Source organism: Onychomys torridus, chromosome 20 (assembly GCF_903995425.1).
Source record: "Onychomys torridus chromosome 20, mOncTor1.1, whole genome shotgun sequence".
NCBI lineage: Eukaryota > Metazoa > Chordata > Mammalia > Rodentia > Cricetidae > Onychomys > Onychomys torridus.
This window is the reverse complement of record NC_050462.1, coordinates 17,903,220-17,926,662: the sequence shown is the minus strand read 5'-3', so window position 1 is coordinate 17,926,662 and position 23,443 is coordinate 17,903,220. Positions and strand designations below refer to the sequence as shown.

Sequence of the window (23,443 nt, the reverse complement as noted above, 5' to 3'; positions counted from 1 at the left end):
AATCAAGGGTATAGAATGAGTTGATGGGTCTTAAAAATGACAGATGTCATTAGGAAACTGTATACCATGATTATAAGGAACACTTTCTCACAAGACCATGTATTTTTCAAACACATTTAATTTCCTTTGCTTCTTAAATGAACTAGATGGGAAGCATACACCAGTGAAAATAAAGACTAGAAAAGTTCAATTAAAATGTGTACATCTTATCAACATATCTAAAGTTTTCATTTGAAATGTTTTCTTTCTTACATATTTAATTTGATGTGAACCCCTAAAGTTTTCAAATTTCATGTAATTTGTAAGAATAGCTGAAATATGTTGTCATTTCATTTACTGTCTACATATTTTATAAACTTATACCTACCTCATGTTTAGTTAACTTATTAAATCCTTATTTTATCGTAACACCCTTAGCTTATTGCTTTATATAATGATGCCACATTCTTCAATGCACCTGAAATATACTGAGTTTGTTTCTGAAGAGAGCTATGAGTCACTTGGCTACAAAAAGCATCACAATTGTGACGTTTGCCTAACATTCTAACATTAGATAAAACTTCCAATGGGCAAACGAGGTAGACACATGTATGCTTGAGGAGTTTTGCTGAGGTTGATAGGGTTTCCATCCAGTCGAATATCCTCTAACGCCTTACGGACATAGGTTAAATTTTTAACATTACAGAAAGTATCCTCATGCATTTCCAGTATGTTGTTATTCTAAAAACAAAAACAAAAACAAAAAAGTGAAAAGACAAGACTTAACACACCTAAGGTTTTGAATAGACTGCAGTCCATTTTGAGTCACCTCTTCTAACTCTTGTATGTGTTCTGTCAGTCAAGACTATTCAGTATTTGATTATTATACACCAAGAATTGTTTGTGCCGCAGGGAAAAATTCATTAACAAGACAGATATGTTCTTACCAGATGGAACATATGGAGAATATAAGTAGGTGAGGAAGATTATTGAAGGAAAGAACTGATTCTAAAAATGATGAAAACTTTGAAGACAATGTGGTAGCAAGGAGACATGGGCATGGGAAGAGCCAAGGGAAGAATATCCAGGGAAGAGAAAAAGAAAGCACAAAGTCCTGAGCATCTGCATGGAGATGCCTCTGCACAATTAACATTCAACTCAACATGCCTGAAGGAAGTGAGAGACTAAGGAAGCAGATGTTGGGGAAATACATTTTTCCTCCCCCCCCCCCCCACCTCCTCCCCCTCCCCGCCACACCCCAGTCCTGTGCAGCTACTGACGTACATTCTGTTTTCATGGATTTCTCTGTTCTGAGCATTTTACATATGTATAATTATGAAGTGCTATCTTCTGAAAGAAATGCATATTTCCAGAAATATTGAATATTAGGAGAAAGAGGAGGTGGCCATTTCAAAATAGCTTAAGAGGCAATGAGCGTAAGTTCACTTAGCATCATATCCTAAAATTGATGTAAGTCATAGTATATGGTGGTGTTTCTTATTTTCTACTACCTGAGAGCATTGCATTAAATGTATATATTCTCATTTATCCACTTACCTGTTAATGAAAAAGTGAATTCTTTTACCCAATACAACCATGCCTTTTTGGCTTTCATGAAAACAGTTCTCATGAATATTTGTATGCAAGTTTCATATGGAGATATGTATTTCCTTTCTCTTTAGCACTTAAACAGATACCAAATCTTTGAGTTGTAACTATATTTTTTTTGCATTTGGAGGAAATCTTCACATATTTTCCAAGTAGCTACAATGTTTTACACCCTGAGTGGCAGAATACACATTTCCTTGAAATCTGACAAGTAGTTGTAGGTACGAATATTAGCTCATTGTAGACTTGTTTATTGCCAATGTGCAGAGATTCAGTTGATTCTATAATATCATGGAATATTACATTATGGATTATGAGTCTTATAATAATATGGAATAATATAGCAATGTGTTGATCTTACACTATTGAGCCCCTATGCTATGCAACGGGCTTAGTTCATTATAAATTGCTACATGCAAAACTTGTAAATGAATCTGAGAAGTGTGTGCATCTTACTAAACCAGACTTCTGTTCTGTGGTATTAGGGTACTAGGACTTTACCTAGACCTTCTTGTTCATTTGTGTTGCGGTTGTGATTGCACAATGTTTATCATTGTTTTGTTAAATGTATTCTATGTATTTAAGGTGTGTGACATTTTAAAAGAGAATAGTTTTGTTTGTCGTGATAGTGTGCACTTAAAATTTGTACACTGAGGAGGCAAAAGCAAGAGGTTCTCTGGCAAGTTCAAGGTCAGTCTGAAGTTTTATTCTGTTGCTATAGCATATTTATATCATTTAACTGATAATGGTTAAACTATTCTTTTATCCTTGAAATAAATGCTACTTGCTAATGGTATGTCATTACTTTTACATGTTAGATTATGTTCATAACATGCATTGATTTGAAGTTTTCTCTTCTGTTGATAGCTTTACTTAAGTCTAATTTTTTTATTTGGATAAAATTAATGTTTGAATGGTGAGTCAGGATGCATTCTTCTTTTCTATTATTTGGAGTAGTTTGTAAAAGATTATGATGTATTAAGGAAATGAATATGAGCAGAAAAATTCAGGAAACCACTATCCATATCTCCAATATTTACAGAAGTACAACAAAAGTATGGAAATGTAAACATTACTAGGAATTAGAAAAATGCAGAAGTAAATGTTAATATGATGTACAGAGAAAATCATTGGAACCAAAGACTACCACATGCAAAGTAAATCCCTTTTTATAACAGGTTGTATTTCAGAAAATAATGGATATTTTTTCCTATTTGTTTATCCCACCAAAAATTAGAAAATACTAGAGAAAGTTGAATATAGCTATAAAGCAAATTACTTGCATGAATGTATGAAGCAAATTATCTCCCATTGTTTCAACAACTAAAAATGTTTCATTGAACACATTGTGTTCATATGGACGACAGTGAAATATATATTTAGAAACTATTAGATCACAGCACTTTTAAAAATGTGTTTTCACTTAATCCTCTAAAAATAAAATGTTGCTTAATGGGAGCAGAAACATTGCAAACTTCCAAATGTGTGTGTTGGTTTTAAAAAAGAGAAGAAGATAGAGAAAAAAAACCTGCTGTTTCTTTAACTGAAGAACTGGAAAACTGTCATTTCTTCAGGACATGTGGATGCCTTTGGACTGTACTTAATTCAATGTAAAATTTGATATATACAAAAAATAAAATTGACAGGTTTTTCTGAAAACTAGATATCAAGCTAGATTTTTATCTTCCCTTTGTGATCCTTATGCATTTTTTCCCTCCAAGTGAAGCTTTTGATGCAAAGAAAAATCTCTGTTATCTAGGTTTTATTTCTAAAATAATAAAGGTAATGACTGAGGTTACCAGCCATTTAGCAGAATACATCGCACCATGATGGTGCAAACACTTTATTAGCTGGTAGAATAAATGTGTGGAGAGACAGGAGCAGAAAAAAGCAATGCACATGTCAATGTTTCATGGTGGATAGGTGTGTTAGTGTTGGCTCTGTTTGTGTTTGTTCTCACTGGAGTTTTCGGGCTTATCTTATCATGAGAAACCTACCTGAAGGTGAAGAGCCCGAAGACTTTCTGGAAGTGGCAGAGGAATGTGGTCCAAGCTGTTATCCGTGATATAGAGATGGTGAAGGTCATACATGTCCTGTAAACACCCATATGGAAGGCTTACTAAGTTTCTTCTCCATGCAGTGATTTGTAAATTAGCATGTCCCTGTGGGGACCCTGTTCTCTAAATTCACTAAACATTACAATTCACTTTTGGAAAATTTGACTACAAACATACTTCTTTATGAAAATTAAAATGGTTTTCAGTCTCTTAGAAAACACTTATGTTCAATATACTTTCTCAGTTTACACAAGGCATCTCTTTTCCATGGAATACTGTTTGAAATTAGATCCTTAAGATTTCATACATAGCAACAGCTTTCTTTATTTTATAGGTTTGGAGAGATAAAAAAAATCTTTTTAGCCAAAGACTGGTTGCTTAGTAAGGAAAATAAGAAAAAATGGTAGCTTGACAAGACAGAAAACATTTAGACAATAACAGGTCTATGCTAAGCAAACAGCACAGTAAAACAATGACGCATCTCCACCCATGTCCTCTAATCTCAACCCTTGCCAGTTTACCATGTGATTCCCTAACCTCCTTACCTACCATTGGCAGCATAATTAATGGAGAAAGTTAAGAACAAGTTCACACCAACCAACACCATCTCCCTGAGTATAATACCTTTGCCTTCAAAAACCAAGTAAAAACTCATCATTCAACCCATATCTAGAGGAGAATTTTGAATGGGATGGGGAGTGTGTAAGACAGCCAGTTGATTGTTCTTGAACTGCAGCATTGTTCTAAGCAGGACCTCCAAATTCAAACTTCTTCTCTTCACTTACAAAACAAATTCGCAAAGGATAACTCAATCTAGACTCTTTATGGCCTTGTGTCTTCAGAGCACTCCTGCTCCCTGCCCATCACCTAATAACATTTTATCTGCCTCTAGGTGGAGTTCTAAAGAAACCTCAATTTTCTGGTGCGAGCCTCCTCCAGGAGCTTTTAGAAGCAGGCATGTGTCCAATTACCCCTCACTTCTAATTGGAGCCCCACTTTCCACTTTTGGTGCTTGACCACTCTCAGAATTAACCGGAATCTATCCTATTTTCAAAGTCTCCATAGGTAATGCAGGGAAGTTTATTTTAGAACTTACTGGTACTATTCCATGAAATCCTTTTGGGGGCATGAAATGGCTAGTCCATGACAGATGTGGAAGGGGAGGACGGGGCTATCATGTGACAGCTAAAACTTACTTTAAATGCTTCTTGCTTAATCCCTTTCCTTCCAAGTCGATTGTTGCTGATATCAATAAACGTCAGAGTGGTTGGCAGTTCTGGAAGCTGCTTTATTTTATTGTCCCTTAGGACAAGCTCCTGGAGACAAGGCAGCTTTCGGAATGCATCTTCATCAATCTCCGATATTAAATTTGATGTCAGATCAATCCTTTTTAAATCACCTAGAAGAAAAAAAAAAGTGATGTCAGTAGCTAAACATTCTTCAGTGTGGTTTACGCAAATAAAACACAAACCACAAATCACAAATTTGCAGTAGATCTGTAATAAAATATCCATACTTAGGCCTGCAAAGTCATTTTTGTTGATCTTTTTGATTCTGTTAAAGCGCGAATAGAAATACGTAGTCTTCTTAGGGAGTGGAGGAATAGCATCAAGTTCATGGTCATCACAGTATACAGTGGTGCTTATACAAGTGCACAGAAGGCAGGTTGGAAAGTCTGAAATGTATAGGTAAATAATTACATGTCAAAAAAGAATTTTAAGGACAATGTAGTTCTGATTATTTAGTTGTAAAGATTAAAATATCACTCAGAACTTCCTAATATATTTCACATTTTCTCAAAGCATTTTTGGCAAATGGTACATTAAAGTCAAATCCATAAGTTAAATCATCTACAACATTGCTTGTAAATCCTATTTTAATGGATATGTTATAGCTATGACTTTTGTACCTAGAAGGAATTTTGTTTTTAAAACATAAACATTGGGTTTATATTTTTTATAAAGTTAAATCACCATGTGTTCATTACATATATGACTCAGTATCTAAATATTTCAATAAAATGTGTTTCAAGAGAAGATCATACAAACCAATATTTATTCATTCAATAAATATGTATTTCATATATGTGATATGATGGTGGCTACTGAAACACTGATAAAAAAAGACATACAGCCCTACTTTTTTATATTATGAATGCTAACCACAGAAATTGATATCTTGAAGTCTGATATGAACATAAATGTAGAATCATTTGGCTTAGAGAATCACGAAAGGGAATCTCTGACGCAGCAAATGTCAACCTGTTATATACATATAAAGGAGTTGAAACATAGGTGAGAAAAACAAAGAAGAATACATCAGGACAAGAAAGCTACATTTGCCAAAGACCTTTCTCTAAGACTCAAAGACAGTCCTAGGGGCTCAACTCGGAGGAGGCCAACCATACTCGAGGTGAGAGCACTTTTGTATTGTGCTGCAGGAGGTCTTCCCTCATTTATAGATGGACAGAGTAATTGTGCATTCTTCCTCATTAACAACTCACTCTGTCTGAGCAGGTGATCAGATTGAAAGTGTACCATGGGGATGAGAGGATACGAACTGCAGAGAAGAGACATGTTGTGCATGATACATTGTGGTTGCTTGGCTATGGTAATATGGCAGCAAAGACAGAGGGGGCTGAGACTGGGGGAGGCAGGGAAAGAGAGTCTCTATTTCACGACATGATTACTATTTACCTGGAGAATGATAAGCTTCAAAGGAGACAGAAATGAACAGAAAGAAAGTATAAAAATGGGGCATAGGGCCGTATTGGTGGACACCAAGTGGAGGGAGAGTTTGAAAGCAAAGGATATTTAATTAGCGTAGTTTGTTGGGTAAATAAGCCATGGAAGTGTTCTTGAACTTGGTATGGCAGGCATATACGGACTTTGTAAAGTCTGTAAAGAAATTGGAGGCAAGAAAAACAAGACAATGTTCTAGAGGTGTTTACTGGACAAAACGGCAATAACTAAGATGTATTTGTGCTTTGGTAAAGCAATGTGTTCTAGCTTCATTTCTGCTACTGTGTTAAAACAAATTGGCAGCCCACCCCCAAATGAATTAATGTACCATGGGTTTATGTCATTTTACAGTTCTAGGTTACACTTTATCACCACAGGGAAGTTACAGCAGCGGGCTCTTGGAGCAGCTTGTCACATCACATCCACAGCCAAGAGCAGAAAGAAATAAAAACATGCATGCTGGGTCCTCAAGCAGCCTTTTCTACTCCTGTAATACAAGTCAGGGTCCTGAACTGAGCAGTGGTGTCAGCCACTTTAATGCTGGATCTTCTATCTTTATTTAGGGTAATCAAGACAATCTCCACAGATACATTCAAGGGCCCATCTAATATAGACAATCCCGAGTTGAGACTGCCTTTGCAGATGATCCAGTTTATTTCAAGTTGACAATTAAATCAACCATCACAGTAGGTGATCACAGTGAGAGGGATTGCAAGTTTGAACTCCATAGCGGAAGTAGTAGGGATTGGACCTTGCTCAATACCCCACAAGTGGGAAGACATACAGTCTCTCAAATATACGAGGAATAAATGGATGGAGGGGCGATTGTTAATATAGGCCGAGGGTGGATCTGCCATGGCTGAAGAGTGCATTTTCTCTGTGAAGTAAGACATTGACGAGCTGAGGGGTAAAAGATAGTTGTGGATGAGAGCAGTGAGGGATGAGGTGAATGGAGGAAAGGAAGTAGCTTTGGGACAGGTGAAAGGCTGTGAGGTGAAAGAAGCAACTTATATTCTAGACTAGGAGAGGGAAGGGAGAAAATTAAAAATATATATATAACATAGCATTGTTCAGGCACCAGTTTGTCTCAGTTTGCCTGGAACTTTCCTGGAATACTCATACTTAGACCAAGAGGAATATTTGTTCACCTTAGTTAAGGGAGTCCTTTTGTCATTTCTGAATAAGAACTGATAATGTATCCATTAATAACTTATTGTTTTCTTTAAATAGGTGTATTACACAACACAGTGAGAACTTTAGAATAAAAAAAATATTTAGCCAAGAAAAGTAAACAGAATTCTTGAAGGAGGATCTGCAAACTATTTAATGTTTGTGATATCCTCCAGTCATTGAAATTTCATTACTTCCACTAATAAGTCTTAAATTAGGGTGTTCGATTTTTACAGTGTTGTCTTATATTTTAGCATTAATTGCATAGAATGATTTATACATGTTCATATGGATTGTGATTTTTTTCACTGCTCAGTGATTCTGACCATTTGGATCGGATTAATTTGATTAAAAAAAGTTTTGAATTTTAAAATTTTCCAAGCTGTTAAACATTCATACATGTTTGCTTCTTTTCTGGGAAATTAAAATGTAACTAAAGTTTTAACTTCATTATATATATCCTCAGTTTACTCAGCTATGAAAGTAAGGAAAATATCAATTTGTTGATACTCAGAAATTACTGAACCCAAATTTGAAAGCTTTTAAAAGGATTGTGCCCAAGCTATGCTAACAGGGCTAGGCTTGGTAATATGGGCATGGAATGGGTAAGAGAGGCCCTGGGCCTGTGTCCAAGCCTGGTATTGTAAACCTAGCCAACTCTTCATGACGTGGGAGGTCATAGACTCTGGAGGAAAACATGCTAAAACTATTTTCCTAAACCGATATAATTTCTAACTTTCTAAATACATTCTAAATACTTATGCTTATGTCCACAGATAGGAGTACAGTTGTGTAGCTTGATCTGCTTAAGAGACCTCCTGGCAGTAGGATCAGGATACATCGCTGGTGCATGAGCTGGCTTTCTGGAGCCCACTACCTATGTTGGGACACCTTGCACAGCCTTCCGGCAAGAAGAGGGACTTGGACCTGCCTCTACTGAATGTACCAGACTCTGCTGACTCCCTATGGGAGGCCTTACCTTCTTGTAGGAGGGAATGGATGGTGGGTTGTAGGGGGAAGGCTGGAGGGGTGGGAAGAGGGAAGAGGGAGATCTGTGAGTGGTATGTAAAATGAATAAAAAAAAATAACAATAAAAAAGAGCAATTTTTGGTCATCAAAGTTTCTCTTTACAACAGATGGAGAAATTTACAGAGATCCATAAGTGGTCAAAATTCATAGACTATGAGGTACCCAGCTACAACTGATGCATCTACAATGCACCTCCTACAGCTAAGTCTTAAGGGAAATTATGCAAGAGGGTGTAGAAAGATTGTAAGAACCAGATGATTAGGATGCTTGCTATTAGTGTCTTTTAGAGCAGGCAGGGAAGATATAGCTATGAAATATATAAAAAAAATGGCTGTCCACACAAGTCTTGCATAATAAGAACACTAGTAGACTTGCCAACATGGATGTAGGAAATTTCACAAGCTCTCACCCCTAGAATAAGAACTAAATGTAGCCTGTGGCTACTGAAAGAGGGGAAAACAATTTTACTCAGGGACAAGCTCCCAGGCAAGTTATCCAGTCATATGTGGTCAGCCCCAACACACTTGGGTATAGGAGCAAGACTAAATGGACTCAGGACACTATGTATAAGGAAACTCGTATAGTGGTGTGTGTGTGTGTGTGTGTGTGTGTGTGTGTGTGTGTGTGTGTGTGTGTATGCGTGTGCACATGCGCACACACGTGTGCATGATTGTGTTAACCGATAATAATAATAAAAGAAAAAGGTCACCAAATTGAGAGGGATTTGGAGAAAACAAAAGGAGTACTTGGAGAGAAGAGAGTCAGTTGTAAAGATGATGTAAATGTAGTAATCATGTATGTAATTCTTTAAATAGTAAATAAATTAGAGGTTGTGTAGTATGTGTCTGTATTGTCCCTGGACCAACTGAAAGCATGAATTTGAGAGAAAGCAATGGGGGCTTGGGTAGATTTGTAGGGATAAAACAGAAGGGGGAAATGGTGCAATTATAATCTAAAAATATCTTTTAAAAGCCCAAGGTTCAGCTGTTACCCCATGTGGCCAGCTTTTGAAAGATTGAAATTTCCAAACTCTTCTAACTGCTCTAGACACATTTAGTTTTCCTATGTGGGCGCTTTCTTTGTGGAATTTACACCACTTCCTTATATGTGTATCTTCGTGGCTCTGTTTGTGACATTCTATTACATGAAAATGTGGAAAGAATGTGATATATTCCTTAAAGAAAATGGCTTGAGATTTTGTGTCCATGTCTGCATTTCATGATCACTAGTTCACTTTGATAATTCTGCACAAATTTATTGCATGCTAGCATTTTAGTTTTCTTATTTATAAAGGAGGTGACCATTCCTACTCTAGGGGTTTGTGATTTTGCCAGGAGTTGACATATCACTGTCAATGATGGGATAGAAAGGCTGCAACTTTACTGTAGAACTCAATTTTAATAACTGAAAATTTAAACAGGGAATTGAATGGCCAGAGCATAAGGGAATGTAGAAAGGAAACTGATATATAAAGAAGTAGCTATGTAGGATATGTAAATTGTAGAGATCTACTTTCTCAGACTGAGAGGTGGGGAGAACCATTTTTCCTAAAAGTAGTCTAGAATCCTAACAAGTTGACTTGCAGCCTGAAATCACTACCCTTTCTAATTATGTCTTTCTTAGTGACAAGAAAAAAAAATGTATTAGTAACACCCTAGAGAGATCATAAGAGGTAAAGGAAGGATACAGTGTGCTGTTGCTACCGTCCACAGACAGCAGATGCCCAATTAGCACATGCTATCCTTATTCTAATCAACATCATTATGTCTTATGACTTTGAACTTTGCTGCCTTGATCTCAGAGGAAGAGTTTTTATGAGCTCATTGAATGTTGTGTTCTGGAAATGCATGCCACGAAAAGATTTCAAGTAATTAAGCCAGGCAAATATTTTCATCCTAAGTCTGATTATTTGATCACTTCCAACAGGCCAAAGATGCATTTAAAAAGCTATTGTATATCTGACAACAAAATGCATTATAACTCCATGCTCCAAAATGTATTGCAACATTCTAGAATTGTTTTCTTTGAATTACTCATGTTTCTTTTGGAGTGGAGTTGAAAATTGGCAAATCATTCTAATTGTAGTTTTCTTTCTTCTTTGAAGGTTTCACATATTTACACCATATATCTTGGTCATGTACACCTTCACTCTCTCCAAATCCCCTCAGTGTCCTCCATCTCATATCCCTCCTAACTTCATATGATCTTATTTATTTTTGTTTATTTTGACCCACTGAGTTCAGTTAATGCTGCCCACATGCACATGGTTGTTGAGTTTATTCATTACTGCATTGGGAACCCAATTACTCTCCCACTAGGATAGGAAGAGTCTTTGGAGAACTTCTCTCATCCATACTGGAACTTTTAACTGTCTTGATCTTGTGTAGGTAACTACTGCTGTGAGTTTTTGTGTGCAACAGCTAAATCATGTCCACAGGGCAGCATTTCGTAGCATCCCCCTCATCCTTCAGAACCTATATTCTTTGAGCCTCCTCTTCCAAGATATTTCCCGAGCCCTTGGTTGTAGTGGACATTCCTGTAGCTGTTTCAACTCACAGTTGCTTATATTAAGGAGTTTGAACAAGAATGAGTCTGTATTTTCACGACCCGCTGTAATAAGAAGCTTCTTTAGGCATGGGCAAGACAGACTCTTTGTGGAGTGGGATGAAGCTTGACATTTTTGAGAGATGGCAAAGTGTATTCAGTTATAATTCAGTTTCAACTTATCTGACCTTCATTGGTGTGTGGTCCCAGAAGCCCTGGGAATTCTGGCTCCTGTGGGGAAGAGCCGTCTATCAGCCGGGGAGTGGATTCTTCATCCTTGTCATCGTCCTGAGTGTCCCCTAGCTGTGGGCCTGGGGTGAGGAGTTCTCTATTCCCAGAAAGCCTCTCTGTCACTTTTTCACCCTGAAAGCAAGCAGAATTTCACAGCAACCTCAATCACCCTCTATGTCCATGGTACAAATTTAAAACATGCCCATTTGTGCCACAAGATGTCACTCATGTTCTTATGTTCAACATAGTGTGCCTCGCCCACCAGCTTGAGGCAGCAAGTCTCTCAGAAATACTGTTATTGTTTTCAATTAAGTTTGTTTCTCACATCTTGGGGGTTGGTTTGAATGCCTTTTTTTTCTATTTTTTTTAGCGTCATTTATTTCTTCATTTGATAGGTTTAAAAGTCGCTCACTTAGTGTTTCCTAATGATACATAGCTTTGTGAGAACACATTGTTGTTAAGAACAATTCACTTTAATCTAGGAGTGTGCAAAACAAAATTCAAAAGTCCCCTTCACTCTTGAGCCCAGTTCACTCTCTTCCTTTGAATAGCTGTTGGAATACTGAGAATACTGTAAGGAATACTCTTCCTTAAGGTTTTTAATTTCTGAAATTCAAATCTTCTTGCTATTATTGTACATTATTCATAATGGCCTTTTAGTGAAAATTACCCTTCCTACTGAGGCAAAATCTACAGAGGCATGAAAAGTATATAATTTAAAATATGGGATATCATTTCCTACAAGTATTTCCACATGGATACAGCAACAGTATCTGATAATGTTGTAACTGACATTTTTGAGAGATGTGGCAATGGGGCATTTACAAATGGTAAAAAAATATATATATACATTTTTCAAAATACTTTTTTTTTCAAATTTCAGTATCTTTTCACCTAACATCCTTTTTGTTACAAGTTGTTGCTTCTAAAAATATTTAGAGGCACCCTCATTTCCAGTACCTTTCATCTACACTAGTGTTTATTCCTTTCTGTTTCTTGGTAAGTGTGTTCTTCTCGATAACCTTGTAAGCTCCAGATGGAAATTTGCTTAAGACATTTAGAGCAGCAATGTCCTGGTTCTGTTGTCTGTTATTATCTTGATGTCCCCAGAAATCTTACATTCTTGATTGATCACATCACTATAAACCCATCTGCCTTTATTTTCACTCATTAAAAAGGCAAAATCCCACAAATTACTTCTAAGTTATTTATTACCTGCATGGTGTAACAACTACTTAACATTTTTAAAACAGGAATGTAATTAGGCTGGATATTTACTGCTTGTTTTATACAATCATGTAATTTTTTTAAAGATACACTTATTTTTCATGCCACTTTTGATAGATCTGTATACATTTCATTACTAATTAAAGTAATATTTTTTAAAGGAACAATTTCATAGGCTCTCTATTTTAGCCCCTTTCTAGCTTAGATTTCTGCTCATTGATTAATTAATTTCTTACCAGGGCCTATTAAGTAGTAAACACTGCATTAAGCCTTTATCTTTGTATTCTAGGATTCAGCATAATAAGCAACCCATAAGGTTTATGGATATTATTCTTCAAAAAATTCTTGTACAAGATGGTTTTAATTCATATCTACAGATAACCTTAAGGATTTTCTGCAAAGAATCAGAGAAGGTGGCAATGCCTATTTTCAAGAATTCAAAACATGAAATCTAAAAGCAAATGGCTTGATCATGTAGGAGCCTTCCAGAAAGATTCAGTAAAGCTTGGCCAGAAATCTCCAGCTGCGAAGCTGGGGTGCATCTACAGAGAGACACATGGTTTCCATCAGTGTGGTCATAGTGAGGCAGCTTCAGAAGAATAGCTTTCCAGAAACTAAAAGTAGGCTCCAGGAAGGGCGGAAATGGAGACAGATGTTTCACAGAATGGAGGAGTTGCCTAAAGGGAGGAAAACATTCCAGACGCATAGCCTTGAATCTTTAACTTTGTAGGAAAATGTTTGCACGTCCCCTGTCCCACTTTTTTTTTTTTCAGATAATTGTTTTTCCACTGATTTGATGTGAAGCTGTAAGGTCTCGTTTGTCATCTGATATAACGAGGCCAAATGGCTTTTGGTGTACATCAGAAATTGTTTTGTTCATGCTTGCTTGCAAATAAAAAGAACAACCTCTAAACCAAGGAAAGGGAATGCATTTTCATTTCAGCAAAATTACAGAACTATAACCCCATTATACTGTGCCTGGAGAGTCTTCTGCCTGGTAGACACATTTATTCTGACTATTAAATAGAAGTTGTTTGGCTTCCGTCTTTCCCCCTCTTTTAACAGTCTTTAAACTGCAATATGAAGTTAGAAGCAATTTCTTCTCAAAAATAATGCAGTCAGGGAACTGTGTCAGAATGATAGACTTTATACTTATGTTTAAGAAACCTAATTATGGGTTATAAACACAACCCCCAGCCCCAAATATCCTTCAGCTATCATTGGTATTACTCAAAGGAAAGCACAATTGAGTCTCTTATGTAAATATTCATCGATTATTGCAGATTTTTTCTCTATTCTTTTCTTCCTTTATCTTTTGCTTTTACTCTGATTTGCTTCCTATGACTTAACTTTTTAATCTGGGTATTATACCTCTCTGAGCTTTATAAGCATTAAAAAAATAATCACTACACTTGAAGAAATTAACATTAACCCAGTGCCAGGCAGCAAAACAAACATTAACTTTATGTTTTGTTTTGTTTTTTAAATTTTGGCATTAACTTGTGCATTCCTGGCACTTTGCTTACATAACCATGAACTATAGTATTTTTCATGGTAGACTATATTAAGGAGTATATTCTATTTCTATAAGAGTAGATACAAGAAATGACACCGATTGGAGACAGTTTCATGGGTTTGGAGAACTCAGCAAATGATACCAAGGAGAGGTGATTTCCAAATAAGAATTGATAACTTCAGGGCTGGTCAGCGTTTGTATCCTGCAGAGCTGGGATTCCAGGTAGTCATCCCAGCACATCAGTCCCCTCTCAGGGCACAGGACCTGACACGATGTGATGCGAGCAAGACCAAGTGTCTGCTACTTGAAGAAAGCATCTCAACGAAAATAAATGCATTTTTATATCAAACATTACTGAGATTTTTACTAAAATATTAATATTGATACTAATAATCCTGAAAAATATTTAATGTTTGCATTTATTATCATTGGCAGTATTATTCTTATACATAAAAGAATCTCCTTATGAAAATATGTTGTTCTATTTTAAGTGACAGTAGTATTTTGTCAAAATTATTTTGACCAAATTCATGTTTTGTTTGTTTGGGACAAGGTCATGGGCAGCAATATGACGAAAGTACATATGACAGTGGAAAAGAGCACACTGAAGAATAAAATAGACTTGAAAATGCCAAAATAAAATCTATTGACTTTGTATAGCAACTTAAAAGGTAATACAAAAGTTAAAAAAAATAATAATATGGAAACACATGAATTATGAACCAAAGGCTGTGGAGCCCCCAGCTGGATCAGGCCCTCTGGATAAATGAGACAATTGAATAGCTTGAACTGGTTGGGAGGCACCCAGGCAGTAGGACATGGACCTGTCCTTAGTGCATGAGCTGGCTGTTTGGAACCTTGGGCTTACACAGGGACACTTTGCTCAGCCTGGAAGGAGGGGACTGGACCTGCCTGTACTGAATCCACCAGGTTCAAATGAATCCTCAGGGGAGTCTTGGCCCTGGAGGAGATGGGAATGGAGGTGGAGGGGCTGGGGGGAGAGTGGGGGCAGGGGCAGAAGGGGGGAGGACGGGGGAGCCCATGTCTGATATGTGGAATTAAAACACAAATATAATTTAAAAAAAGAAAAAAATAATAATAACTTGCCAGGGTACGATGTGATTAGTAATTCAGACATGCTAATATTTTAGTAGTTTTTCATCTTGCCTCAATGTATGTTTACTTTTCATAAATGTGTAACTGTAAAATTTACCTAATGTCTTGTACTCAGTCGAATATTTAAGTAAAAATAATGCAAAAAAATTCGAAGTTGTTTTGAAGACTCTAATCTTTGTCTTTTGAAGGACTGTGAGATTTTCCACTTTAGTTCATATGTTTATTTTGTTTCCTTTTATTGGGGATGAAAACTGCAATATTATGTCTTTCATTGTTAGAAGGATCTCTCCTTGAGTTTTATACACATTTAGTCTATACTCTGTTCACCTTAGCTCCTCAGGCTCTGGAAACTTCCTCAGTTTCTGGTATCCTCTCCAGGGTGCATCATCTAGTTCATATTGAAAGTCTTCAAATAATGTTAGTAGGGCAGTTTGGCAAAGGAAAACATACCTTTATTTCATATCAGATTCACTTCAAGCTTCATTTCTCTTTATTTCCCAAATTCACCAAGTAAGCATGTCAGGGGGACAAGTTAAAAAGTTTAGTGAGTGCTAACACCAGTAATCTTGTGAAGTTGGAGCAGCAGAGGGGTGAAAATACCATATGAGGAAACTTCTAAATTCTAGTTATTTATTTCTAATGGGTTAATTTGGCTGCTTTTTTTGATTTTTTTCGAGACAGGGTTTCTCTGTAGCTTTGGAGCCTGTCCTGGAACTTGCTTTGTAGACCAGGCTGGCCTCAAACTCACAGAGATCCACCTGGCTCTGCCTCCCAAGTGCTAGGATTAAAGGTGTGTATCACCACCACCTGGTAATTTTTCCCATTCTAATATCAAACAAATTACTCTTCTAAGTCAGCCCCATGTGATAGGACATCTTTATACATACTGTGAATATATGTTGCTCTAATTGGTTGATAAGTAAAGCTACATTGGCCTATGGCAAGGCAGCTTAGAGGCATGCAGGAAACCCAAGCAGATATACAGAGAGAAGAAAGGAGAGTAGGAAGTCACTGTGAGCTGCCACCCGGAAAAGCAAGATGTGAAAGTACCAGTCAGCCATGAAGCCATGTGGTTACATATAGATTAATAGAAATGGGCTGAATTAAGTTGGAATAGATAGCTAGTGAGAAGCCAGCCATAGGCCATACAATTGGTAATTAATATTAAGCCTCTGAGTGATTATTTTGTAAGTGGCTGTGGGACCTCAGGGTTGGGTGGGACCTGAGAAAACTTTTGACTACAGCCCTTAATGAGTTACAAAGCTTGGTAGAACAAGACTCACTATTGCCAAGGGGACCATAAAACACCTTTTGGTTGACTTCTGTCACGTTTGCCATTATAAGCATGATAGAATTCAGCTTGTCAATAGGAGAAGGAATTGGGGGCTGAAGGGATTAAACAGGGTTGAGGTAACAGGATTGAAGAGCAAAGTGTTAGTGGGTGGGCTCATGCAAATGAAAGATGTAAGAAAGGTTTAATGAAAATTCACTAGCTAGTCAATTAGTTTCTAAATACAACATTTAAAAAAAAAAAGAGTTTGAATAGAGGTAGCCTACATTAGTGGACAAAACCACTCCCAGAAGACATGGGTTATTAAATGAAAATCACAAAGCAAAGCACAGGCTACCGGTACAAGAAAGACCCTCCCCAAAACAACACAAGCTACTACCAATGCCCTTGGTTTCCACTAGAGCTACATAGTAAGACACAATTGCCAAAGACAACATACATTTTTGTTATCAGTCATCAAAAGAAGCTCAATCTCAAGACAATTTGGAAACTTTCTTTCTCCTCACTAGTTTTTATAGTACAGAATGGTGGTATGTTGACTGATGAGGGAGAAAAAAAAATCTCAGTTGTTTTAACTAGTCCTTGATGTACCATGCCCCAGGACCCACCAACCTGCCAGGAAAAAAGCATCCCCAGGTGCAATAGTAGCAAATATGTTATGAAGCAGCTAACTGCATTCTTGTGGAAGAATGCTCCACAGGAAGAAATTTCATGACTGGCATTATAGTGCTATTTCAAAACTTGTGCCCTAGGAGGTCATGGATGTTAGGATAGAACTTGATATTTTTATTTACTTAAATGCTCATACTATCCAATTACCTTCTAAATATTTATATTTATACCTAGGTCAGTGAAGTTTATTTTACTGTGAGCAGAAATCAATAGAAAGATACATAACTTGTCAAGGTGATGAGAATAAGTCCTAAATGGGTCACGTTCATTCATCATCTGCCCTCAATCAAGGCCCAGGAGACATTGTGGAGGAGGAGGAAGAAAGAAATTAAAGTCTGGATAATGGGATAGAGTATTGTGATATGCTGTCTTCTGGACATGATATGGCTATCCGCTTTCTGAACTCACAGAACATGAGTTTGTCAGCACAGGTGATTGTGATCTACCCCGTACTATGGAGCAATTAGCAGTTGTTAGCTGCTAGGATGGGGGAAATCATTTTTCCTTGAGGGTGTGGCTACAGAGATGGGCATCACTGAATATATATAATGTATTATCCTAATGAAGAAAAGAAGACAAACATTTGGGAAGAAGATGTGTTTAGGGGAAGGATAGAGATGGAGCTTGAGGAGGAAGATGAGAAGTGGATATGTATTATCTCATATTCATAGTATCAAAGGAGAAAACCATCACATACACAAATACATATAAAATCAATTTAAGAGTACAACATAAGTGACCCTGAAAAAAAAACCAGTAAGAGTACCTCCACTTTGAACCTGAAACTCACTGACAAACACACTGATTTCAGTGTTTTGAGTGTGGTTTCAATATTGGGAGACTTTTAAGCTATAGAAGTAATTCAGGTCTAGCCAGAGGGATAGCTTAGTAAAACATTTACTAACCATATGAGAGGCATGAGTTTGAATTCTAAGAACCCACATGAAAACTAGAGATCAGGACCATCTGTAATCTTGGGATTTATGTGGGGAGATGCTCATGAGCCAGCTAAGCCCATATCTGCAACAGAAAAAGGAAAAAGAAACCCTGTCTTCACCAAAGTAGAAGGTGAGGGAGGGTTGGTAGCCAAGTAAGTCCTCTGACCTCTGCATGTGTGCACCATGTTTACACACACACACACACACACACACACACACACACACACACACTTCAAATATTTCACAACTTCAGATAATCCCTTAACCAGAGAAGTATACAACTAAAAGAAGTGTGAATCATAGGCAAATTCTCTAGAAGTCACACTGCTGGAGTTCCATGGAAGGTTGCAAGAAAAGAAACAATGTATATGGTGTCTACCTTTAAGAGCCATATTAGAAAGCTCCTTGATTTTATCCAAGAGTCTTTCATCTGACAGAATACACACTTAATGAATATCAAGGATCATAAATATAGAGTTTGTATGGAAAAATGGGAATGCCGATTCATTGAATATGCAGAAAGTAAAGGAAATTAAAACAAGTGCTGGTGCTTGAGATTGCCATATAGTATCCCACTAACCATGGAGAGGAGGGAAATTGCTTTGGCTGGGATATGAGCTTCGATAAAGGTCATCAAAATCACCTTGAGTGATTGTTACTAGAAACTTAACTACAGCTTCTGATTCTTTAGGGCAGATAGAACCTTTATATCTATTTTTCTGTTTGTCATTGTGTGGATACTTTCATAGGAATGATGTTGACCATGAAAACCAGAGGCATCAGGTGCCTCTGGAGCTGGAGTTGTAGGTGATTGTAAGCTTCCTGAGTGGGTGCTGGGAACTGAGCTTTCAGCCCTACTGCAAGAACAGCATACACTCTTCACTGCTGGGATATCTTTCATTACATTTATTTATATTAGTGACCTCAGACACTGACCAGAAAAGGTGATAGAATAATACACAGGTAAAATATTTTTATCACATCATATTAGCTAGCAGATTCTCAATGAACAAAAATTCATGGATAATTTATTAGCATATTTTGTGAGTAGAATCATACAAATTTACATTGATATATATATATATATATATATATATATATATATATATATATAATAAATACACAGTTCCCTTTCATCTGGTGTATTTAAATGGCATGTTTATAAGACTACTAGACTGAAAGTCTTGAGGAAAAGAAAGAAGTGTATTGTATACTATTATTTTAATATGTGTTACATTTGGTTATGCTGTGGAACATTTGTTTAATAATGCAAAGATGTGTTGCATTATTGTATGTTGTATTTTTTTTTAATGCTGTGAAGCTGGGTTACTTTGCCAGTCAAAAACACATGGTAGTCTAATAAAGAGCTGAATGGCCAATAGTGAAGCAAGAGAAATCCTAGAGAATGAGAAGAAAAGAGAACAAGGAGAGGAGGATACTAGGACCCAGCCACACAACCACACAGCTAGCCATGGAGTAAGTGTGAAAGTAAAATATATGTAAGTAAATAAAGGAAAAATCCCAGAGACAAAAGGTAGATGGGTTGATTTAAGTTAAGAAAAACCGACTAGAAACAAGCCAAGCTATGGCCAAACATTTATAAGTAAGACTAAGCTTCCTTCTGTGATTTATTTGGGAGTTGGGTGGCCAGCCCCCAAAGATCAAAGAGCTAAGAGTAGGGGAAAAAAACAAACAACAACTGCAGAAGTGGTCTGATCAGTGCCCCTGAAATGTCAATCTAAGCACAGTGGAGGTTAGCACTTATTATTGCTTAACATTCATCCTTTCCATGAAAGAATCTACATCAGCAGAATATAAGCTGCTGTAGATTTTTTTTTGGAGCCTATTATAAAACTACCTGCAATTACTAGATTTTCTCTGTGCCCTAGGCTCTCCATTAAATAGTAACATGTTTGTCTTACCCAAACTTCAAAAGGTATATTTGGAATCTGAGACTGAGAGGGATTTAAAGACTTGCCTAAGGTCATGCAATTGGTATGACAAAACTGCAGCTCATTTCTAGGCAATCTGACTCCATTTATTGTATGTGGTGACAAACTGCATCCTGATACAGAAGTGGGTTCATAATGCATAACATCTCCTGCCACCTTGAAAGGATGCACACTTGGTCTACAATGCCAGGGGAAAACATACAGAAGTAAATCTATTTAACTGTGTACTTATTTAGTTTGGAATGCCACTATGCCACCCAATTTTTAACCAGTAATCCTTGGTCTTCAGCAGATCCTATTTAGCTTATAGATTCCCTTTCTGTTACTTCCTAGAGAAAGTATTTGAAAACGCATGCCATTTAGAGATTTATTAAAACACAAAATAAAGATTATATTGATTAAAATGGATCTCTGAATTTACTTGTCTCCCCAAATATATCTCATAGTTGAGCAAATAAATTTTGGCACTACTCAGTAACTATTATGTCAACAACTCTATTTTAGGGTGTGAAAAGACTCTGAGCTGTTCAGCCTGTGTTGCTAATGATGTATTCTGATGAATTTGACACCCTGGCACACAGATATGTTTGTCACTGAGGAATTCTACTTTAAACCTGAGCCTGGTCCTCAAATATAATAAAGTAATCGGTATTAATTATTTAAAAGAAGTGATTCTGAACACTTGACAGTAAAAACTGTGCTTTCTTCTATATACCTTGAAACTGGATCAGGGAAAAGTAGGTTTGGCAGTGGGCACCCTCCTCACATTTCCATGATCTGCTTTCAGGTCAGAAGGACCTGTTTTTCTTCTGTTGAGCCTTTAACAATGTTGACAGCTAAAACTCATATTGCGATACTGTGCCAATTATAACCATTTGAAAGCTGCTATTTTTCTAATGACTTAATTTCATAGAAAATAAAGCTCTATTTGGACATAGTTAAAAGAATTCAAGATTAGAGATCAAGCAGAAAAATAACAGAGGCTGTTAGTGCCAAAGTCTTCTTGCTTTGGCATTAAAAGAATCTAGCTTAAATTTCACTCTGAAATTTACTGGACAAATAACCTTGAGCAAAATTTGAGTCCTCAGTTACTATTATTCAATGGACACAATAATGTCTTATTTTCAGAAGTTGTCAGAATTAATTTATGGGTATGGGCTCATAAAAATGTAAGACAAACAGAAGTGAATGATTGACAAAGATTATGAATATATTTTCCCAGTGAGACACCATGATTGTATATTTCTTCATGTTGCAGCTTTACAGTTTTAAAACAGCTGAAAATAAGAATCATATTGTTTAGAACTCTCTATAAAATAAAATTATGGAAAATTTGTCAGATTAGTCTATTGAAAACTCATCAGGAAAATTCTCCTCTGCCCCTTCAACCAGAGGCTCTTCAGTGAACAGGGAGGTTCATTTTTATTTTTCATCAAACCTAGAAAAGAATGTTAATTTAAGGTTACTACATTAGAATCTTTCTTTTTTTGAGACAGGGTTTCTCGGTATGTAGCTTTGGAGCCCCTCCTGGAGCTCACTCTGTAGACCAGGCTGGCCTTGAACTCACAGATATCTGCCTGCCTCTGCCTCCTGAGTGCTGGGACTAAAGGCCTTTTAATCTTTCTTTTAACAGAAATACATTTCATATGCAATCTGCATGTTTAAAACTTTAGCATGCACTGTGTAATTGGTCCAAATGAAGCAGAAGCATTGGCATAGAAAGATGAAATCATAGCTTATATTTTGATACCCAAAGAAATAAATAATAATGATGCTAAAGAGGGCCGGCAGAAGCACCTTGACCGAGGTTGTGCCATTTTCACTCCAGACTCCATTTTACCTTCAGGGTGAAAGGAAGTTCAGATTCCCAAGCCCTAGGTGAGCCGAGAACTTTCTAGTAGCTGACCAACCTCCCCCATAAACCATAGAAATATTCGTTATGCATCTTTTGTTCCTTAGAAGCATCATGGCTGTTCCTAATCACAGAAGGAACAAATGAATCTGATTGGATTGGATTGACTTGCATTGTGAAGACTTGCACTGTATATTAATTGATGATGATGCACACTCAAGAAGCCCCTAATTTCTAAATCCTGATTGGTGGAAATTGTAACTGTGACTTGATAAGATTTTTTTTTTTTAATTTTCATGTTTATAAACCCCACTTCTGATCTTGTTTATCACTGTCAGGAGAAACAAGGCTCCTGAGTCCTTGTCCTGAAGCCCTAATTGATCAGGAAAATATATTCATAATCTTTGTCACTAATTTTGTGGTAAATTATTAAAATCTTTGGAACCCATAAGTGTTGTCTCCCTCCTTCCTTGTGGCTCATAATGGGCTAAGTATCACAATTACTACTAATTTAAGCATTTTTTTTTTTCAGAAAACAAAAATTTTTAAGACCATCTAAATCCCCATACAGAGAGTACAGGTCACTAATACTGAGAGGAAGAAATTCACCTTTCCCAGGAATGAGTTACCTAATTCATTATCCAATACAAAATGGTGTTATCCAGTGCAAAGTACACAGAAATTATAGGCACACAAACAATGAAAATGGACTCAGCAGGTTGCATTTACACATTTGTGCATCTACTTGTAACCATAATAATAAAGGAAAAAGAGCATAATTTGAGGAAATAGTGGGGACAGCAACTCGTGAATTGCTGGGGGAAAGGACAGTAAAGAGGAAATGATGTAATTATATTTTCATTAAAGTATATTATATAAAAAATAAAGATTCTTGATCAATTTTCATTTTTGATAACCTATTGTATTTTTGCTATCTAAAATGTTATTAGATTTTAATAAAGAGTCCAGAATTAATTCAACTCTTCTAAGAGTTGTATGTGCATAAAACTCTGTGATTAGATCATTGAGGGACACACTATAATAATGACAGGAGAAAAAAAGCCATTTTTTTCACAGCTTTCTCTCATTCCTACAGCACCCCTGAAATAATTTCACTCCCTGGAAGAAAATTATTCTCCATCATCTTTGAATGTAATTCTCAAACTTTGTTTCAATTTTGAAACTATTTTTATAAGAACAAATCATCCGGATGAACACTCTTCTTTTTTTTTTTTTTTTTCCATTGATTGTCCACATTTACATGATTTTTCTGAGATGCATAGTTAGGATAACAATTGTGTTTTGATTGGCTACAATAAGATAAATGAACATTTGAAAGACTCGCTTAACTCAATGAATCGTTTTAGAAATAGCCAATGGGTAGTACTAAACCATTCATAAGGAAGTCGCTCATTCTGCAAGACAAGCCAATGGATCTTAAAGGAATAGCAGAAGAGAATTCGCTGACGAGAATGAGGCTTCAGATTCTACAATACAATTTAGTCTCTGATGTAAGACAG

General features: G+C 36.5%; 1 protein-coding gene across 1 annotated transcript in view; it reads right to left on the bottom strand.

Moving 5' to 3' along the window:
• Positions 1-280: 280 nt before the first annotated feature.
• Positions 281-23,443, bottom strand: part of Epyc (epiphycan) — a 33,079-nt gene continuing 9,916 nt past the window's right edge. The window contains 5 exon segments of the mRNA XM_036169399.1: positions 281-720; positions 3,585-3,680; positions 4,841-5,043; positions 5,161-5,319; positions 11,317-11,491. Of these exon segments, the coding sequence (XP_036025292.1) occupies positions 550-720; positions 3,585-3,680; positions 4,841-5,043; positions 5,161-5,319; positions 11,317-11,491 (804 nt within the window). The 3' untranslated portion in view covers positions 281-549.